General features: G+C 31.8%; 2 protein-coding genes across 2 annotated transcripts; one reads left to right on the forward strand and one right to left on the reverse strand.

Annotated features, from left to right (window-relative positions):
• The first annotated feature begins 669 nt into the window (after window positions 1-669).
• On the forward strand, window positions 670-1,928 carry LOC107193734 (GPN-loop GTPase 3). Its single transcript, XM_015583238.1, has 3 exons — window positions 670-837; window positions 998-1,194; window positions 1,264-1,928. Exons 1-3 carry the CDS (start codon window positions 793-795, stop codon window positions 1,865-1,867), a joined length of 846 nt encoding a protein of 281 aa, XP_015438724.1. The 5' UTR covers window positions 670-792; the 3' UTR covers window positions 1,868-1,928.
• An 11-nt stretch (window positions 1,929-1,939) lies between these two features.
• LOC107193733 (PHD finger protein 12) lies at window positions 1,940-6,495 on the reverse strand. Its single transcript, XM_015583237.1, has 6 exons — window positions 6,394-6,495; window positions 6,262-6,326; window positions 5,964-6,163; window positions 3,624-3,898; window positions 2,528-3,543; window positions 1,940-2,420 (listed from the first exon to the last, which is right to left on the reverse strand). Exons 2-6 carry the CDS (start codon window positions 6,307-6,309, stop codon window positions 2,040-2,042), a joined length of 1,920 nt encoding a protein of 639 aa, XP_015438723.1. The 5' UTR covers window positions 6,310-6,326; window positions 6,394-6,495; the 3' UTR covers window positions 1,940-2,039.
• Window positions 6,496-6,995: the final 500 nt, after the last annotated feature.

A 6,995-nucleotide genomic window follows, 5' to 3' on the forward strand; every position in this document is an offset into this window, starting at 1 on the left:
GTTTCGGACGGGGTCTTCATCATGAACGCGTGAGAGAAATCATGCAGCTCTCCGCGTTTAGGACGTAAATTTTAGGTTGCTCGGGATTTGGGATTTTTGACCTGGCTTGGGCCACTCGGCCGTCGCGTCGTAAACGCGTGACGTGGGCTTTTGCCGAGAACACCCGAAGCAGAGCGCACACGGACAGAGGTAGAAAACGCTTGTGTTGGTGAGTCGCCGAGTAGGACGTAGTGGGGGCAGAGCTCACACGGACAGGCTACATATGCTTGTGTAAAATACCCACGGGAGGCATGGAGAGGGTAAGCGCTCGCGCGGTTTACCCACGATTCTGGCATCACTGGGTGAGTCCCACACTACCCCCGCCCACTCCTCCCACATTAGGGGATGGCGGGGGTGTGCGTAAATGCATCCCCTCACGTAAAAAAAAAAAAAAAAAGGTAGTCGGTGGAAACACCCGAACGGCCAGCTCACACTGTAGACGCAAAATATGCTTGTGTAGCAGAAACTGTGGAATAAAGTGGGGGACGCCGGGACACCGTGGTGGTGGAATCAAGTTCCACGATTCTGGCATCACTGCTCTCATCTCTCATTTCCTCTCTAATGGTATGAAGCCTCACTAGCGCCACAAACCTAACGAACCTAACTTAAACTTAAACGAACTAACCTGAACTAACCTTATCTCACTTAAAATTATCAGATTTGACAACACATGGTCAATCAAAATACAGTTGGAATATGAAAGTGCGTTATATTTGAATTGCATGATATTTATTTAATAATAATCAATTGAAAATGAGATATGCACAACTTGTAATGGGACCAGCTGGTAGTGGAAAGGTATTTATTTCTTTTTCTAGCAAAATAAATAATTCAAGAATGTAAATAGAAGTCGAAATGAAAATTTTTAATTTAATTGATAATATTGTCTACTAAAAACATCAGAGACGTAACTTAAGAACATTTTACAAATAATTTGTTTTTAATTCTCTTGTGACAGAGTACGTATTGTTCTGCCATGCAACAACATGCAGCTAGTGAAAGAAATGTGATTGACATAGTAAATTTAGATCCTGCAGCAGAATATTTTGATTATGAACCTTTAGTCGATATAAGAGAGTTAATTCAGTTAGATGATGCAATGGAAGATGATGAATTACAATTTGGACCTAATGGTGGTCTCGTATTTTGTGTGGAGTAAGTTTATGAAATAACATTTGCAATGCACACTTATTATGAAATTTACATTGATTTCAAAATTCATAGGTACTTATTAGAAAATTCATCATGGCTAGAAGAAAAGTTAGGGGATGTGGACGATGATTACATTATTTTTGATTGTCCAGGCCAAATAGAGTTGTATACACACATGACAGTTATCCGTCAATTAATAACAATCTTACACAATCTCAATTTTCGTATATGTGGAATCTTTTTAGTAGATAGTCAATTTATGGTTGATGGATCAAAATTTCTATCTGGTACAATGGCTGCTCTTAGTGTAATGATTAATTTGGAACTACCACACATTAATATTCTTAGTAAAATGGACTTACTGTCGAAAAGTGCAAAGAAGCAATTAGATAAGTATTTAGAACCTGATCCTCACAGTTTATTAGCAGATATGGAAAAAGATTCTTGGAATGAAAAATATAGGAATCTCACAGAGGCTGTAGGAAGGCTTATAGAAGATTACAGTCTTGTGCGTTTTTATCCATTAAATATAAAAGATGAAGAAAGCATAGCAGACATTAAATTAACTATTGATAATATTATTCAGTATGGAGAAGATGTTGATGTTAAAATTAGAGATTTTGATGACCCTGCTGAGGATGATGATAGAGATACAAATTATGAAGCTAATATGTAACATTATTTCATTTAATAAATTATTTTTATGGAACCTCTTGTAATTCAATTCTTGATATTGGTAGGAGACAAAATAGAATGGAATTAAAAAAATTTGTTTCATTAATTTAATTATTGTTAGCTTATGAAAATATCTGTACATGGAAATGATAGAATATTTACAGTGCAAGATTTCACCGTTCCAAATGTGCATTTACCGTATTAAATACGAACAATAGACATCCAAAAGCTAATGTTGACCCATGAGCAACAATAGCACTTCCTTCCCAGCCCTCTTCTAAATGATCTGTAATCCTTGATTCATACTTTGTCAAGTTACATTTACACAATACTCTTTTCTTTTCTATTTGTTCTTGAGAAAGTAAAACTTTTTCTTTTATGATAGCTTTTATAGCTTCTGTTGTTTTCTGCTCTTTAGTCGTTATTTGTATTTTCTCATCAACTTCTTCTTTTACTTCATCTTTTCCTATGTCTGTATAGTTACAAGAATAAAGTACATTATCAACCATAGTTCCATATTCACTGTAGTTTAATAGTTCATAACGTTTTGTACTCTGCAAATAAAAATACGCAAATGATTACAATTGGATTATATTCTTGAAAAATTGCCAAAAATATAATTTGTGCATAAAACATATTGATAACTTTTAGAAATTATTACCTCATCGAAGAAAATAATTGCATGCTTTGAAGATGTAAAGCTGCAATTACCATAATTAGATAGAACTAAATCACAGTTTGGGCCACTTCCTATAGTTAATGTTTTATGAACCATAAAAGCTGGTGGTTTAAGTTTATGATTTAAGGAAAACAGTGCAGCTCTAGCCATCATATGACAATTGAGCGAATGATAATTTTCTCCATCTGAATCTAGAATTTGTTCTAATCGTTGGAATGCTAATACTTCCAATACTGGTCTTTCAAGTAACTGTACACCTTCTTTTATATCATAACCAAAATGTTCTGTATAATATCCAACATTATTATCATCTTTACAATTACCATCATTTATGTTTTCTTGTTCTACTTTTTCTTTACAATTAGTTTTATTACTTATATACTCTTTATTCTTTTCCTCTTTGATTTCATTATTCTCTTCAATCTCTTTTTCTATTTCCATTTGTTCTTCGGGTTTCTTTATTTCTGTGCATTCTACTTTAAGAGTTTTACAATCATTTCTTTCTGTACCTTGCTCTTTTGCGCTTTTGGCTACTGGTCGTATGGCAGCATCATGATAGAAACGTATAGGATCCAATTCTGGTGGATGCTCGTAATGAAATTTCACAGAACAAGGAACTTTTACTCTTGTTCGACCTTCTAATCTAACCTTTGTACGAAAAAGTGGATTTGTTGCACGCGCTTTACGCAAAAAATCTAATTTTACTGCATGTTGATCTATACGTTGATTAGCATATTTATCCCAAAGTTTAATACGCTCTGTTACCCTACATGACGTCAATAAATTTTGATCTATGAAATGATTTGGATGATTAGGACACATCCATCTACCAATAGGAAAAGCAGTAAGTGGAGGATCCAAACAATCTTGATGAAAATACAATGGACAGTAATCACATGCAATTAATGGTGCTTTTCTGCAACTACGTCCGCATTCAAAACACAAACGTGCTGGTAAAGGTACCATTAAATTACTATCTAAACAATGATTTTTCCCTGCTAACAGAAAAAATTATTATTATAGTTGAAATTAAATAATCGTTAAACAAAATTTTTTATAAAAAATAAGCAGTACATACCATTATTATTTCCAGTTTGTTGTTTTCCTCTTCTGCCTGATACATAATCCATTTTATTACTACCAGGAAACATTATTGGTAATTGCAATTCTTTAGGCAATTCAAACTCTCTAGGATTAACAAGAGATGCTGCTAAAGCTAGTACCTCCAGAGCAGATTTTTTTTTATTCTTTTCATTTCCTTTACTATCCAAAAGGTTTTTTTTTGAAGCACATCGACATGCATAACATAACCACTCTCCATTAGGAATATCTGCTGGATCCACTGCTGGATAACTGTAAATAATTATGTTTCCTTATTGTATTTAATCATATATTGTTATTAATATAAAAATATAGTGAAAATTCAACATGTAAAAATGACGTACTTTTGGCTACGTGTAAACAAATTCTCATAAGTATAAGGTAAATTGAAAATCTTACTGAAAAATTTATGCACATTTTGCACCTCAGAACTAGAAAAGTTCCTTATAAAAATAGGTCCACATACCTTTTGATTTTGAGACACAGCTACTGTAAGTTATAGCATAAGTTACAATAGGCAATTTTGAAGTACACATAAATGTTAGAGGAAGTGGCATATATGCATTTCTTTGGGCCTTGTTAATGGAAATGCATATGTAGCTCATTCTTTCTATGAATAAAGTTTTCCTCCATTATTCAATTTCACACATTTATCGAATTTGAAACATTTTATTGTTGTCATTCATGTCTCTGAACTTGCAGTTCATTTTCTATGGCACAACAAGATAGAAAACCAAGGACTTTTACACCACAGATAGGATGTTGCACAGTCAATAGAGTTGTAAAAAATTCTACAACCAGAATATGGAAAAATGTAGCAATGAAAGAGATATTACAATCAAGTATAATCACAAGGATATTACTTGAGTAGTTTCGCATGAAAATAATAACTATGCATGTAATTTCTGATGAGTTCAAGCTTTTTAGCAATTTCAAAGTTTACAATTACTTCAATAATATTCTGCAATGTTTATATGAAACTTCTAAATTCCATAATTATTATATTTCGACCAATAAAAGTTCATATACAATTATTCAAGCGAAATCTCAGCACAAATTCTCCACTGATATTTAAATAGGCCTTTTAATAATAGCCTTATTAATTATCCAAGTCAAATTGACAAGGTTATACATACTTCCAAGTAGAGTGACAAGAATTTTGTATCTGAAGTACTTAGAATATGATACTAGAATTTTAGCTTTATTAGAAGAGATTCCTTTGGGCAGGATGATGACCATGTGATATACACATACAATGGAGTTGCGCCATATTTTCATTTGCTGGTATAAGAATATCTTGACTAGAATTTTCCTGGAAGATGAATAAGTCATAGTAAATCAGTTGCATGGCCCTCACTGTCATCAGATTTAAATCCAACTGATTCCTACATGTGGAATTACTCAAAGTCCTTGGAATTTGCTGCTCTAATACACACTCTTTAGAAATTGCAAAAATGCATTATCAACACATGCAATTAAATTATGAATCAACCAAGACAGTTTAAATGTATGCAACACTTTATGATACAATGTACCAATGGATACACTGTCTCCACACAGTGGAGACATCTTTGAATATCTGCTATTAAACCATGCAATAACTTGAATGGCTGTATCTTAAAAACAAAGAATTTGTGGACCCATGTTTATTAATCGAAGTTCTGAAGTGCAGAATATGCTCATAAAATTTTCACTGGAATTTTCAAATTATCCTATATATGAGAAATTAAGTTAATAGTATTATAAGCTTACTATTAATCATTAAATAAAATTTGTTATAATAAAAAATATATATAACTAATTTGTTCTAAATTAGTGATAGTTTCCCAAGTTTTTTTATTATATAACAATTATTTTTCATAATTATACAATACAATTTATAGATATATTTATGTAATTTTTTGTGCAAAATTACATTACAGTTGTCTTTAGAAAAAATCTTTTTATTAGCATAAAAAATTAACAAGAAAGTGACTAAAAATTATAGAAGTTGATAAAATATGAGTTTGGTAAATGCGCATTGTTAATAATAAAGTGTACTAAAACACCTCAAAAATGTACTAAAATCATCCTTATATACTGAGACATGATTATATTTGTTTAATTACTAAACACTGAAGCATGGAAGAATAGAAATTAAATTTTAACATTACAGTTGTTTATATTGAAAATTAAGATTTCATATTTAAAACGAGTAACAGATTTTTTTATTGTCCCTTGGTATGAGATAATAGATGTGTAATAAATGCTCAACTGCATGGCTAGGGTATGTTTTCTATATGAACATTTTGATTAATCCAAAAAAGCTTGAACTCACTGGCATTGTAAATGATATGATGCAGGACATTTGTCACAACATATAAGTTCTCCTCCATCTCTACAAGCATCGCAGGTATCGCGATTATGACCTCGTCCACGTCTTTTAAAGTATGGATGCTTCTTTTCTTCCTTATCCTTTTTATTTTTTGCTGTTTTTGAATCTTCTGATACGGGCGGGGCAATCAGCGCTTGAATTTGCTGATAATACGAATACCAAGAAACAAAAAACAAATTTATTACAATTAAAGATTTGTACACACAAAACATTTTTCTTATTTTTATTTCGTATCACTTACTGGCATTAAACCTCCGATCATCGGAAAACCATATTCCACAGTCCCCATTTTGAATTTGTAGAAGCCTAAAACTGTTTCTGTTAATTTTTCTCTTACTGCCACATAATATTTGTTTAATTAGGAATAACAGACCTACCCACACTTTCTACTTTTCATATCTAAGTTGGTTATGTTTAAAACGTAGGTAAAGAAGATACTAGATACGTAGTTTTTATCAGAAATACAGTAGGCTGACAGATTAGAAACCCTATAATAAGAGACTATAAGAGACCATAGGAGACTGGACTAGGGATGTTCCACTCAATACATTATTTTGTTAACACGACATTAGTACCATCTAACGAGATATAGGGGTACTATATGACCAATGGCGGGCGGTTCAAAATTCGTATTAATTGCATCCCTTATTTATTAGTATATTATTATATATTTGATAAATTAAAAATGAACAGTTTATTATATATATATATAAAATACAATTTATTTACAATATTACAAATTTACAAATTATTTTTTACAATTACTTTTTTTCGTTTCGCGCTAATAGACATCGCTTGTCGTATTAGCTTACATGTTCTCGCCTTACGCCGAATATATTTACCTATAATTATCGTATTTACATAATTACCACAATTCTTAATAATGTATGTCAAAATATAATCTACTATATAATTAATCAAATCATCCTTATGACTACAAATAAAACTAAATACTACATGTTTCTTAATATACAA

The sequence above is a fragment of the Dufourea novaeangliae genome, unplaced genomic scaffold, assembly GCF_001272555.1.
Source record: "Dufourea novaeangliae isolate 0120121106 unplaced genomic scaffold, ASM127255v1 scaffold26, whole genome shotgun sequence".
Taxonomy (NCBI): domain Eukaryota; kingdom Metazoa; phylum Arthropoda; class Insecta; order Hymenoptera; family Halictidae; genus Dufourea; species Dufourea novaeangliae.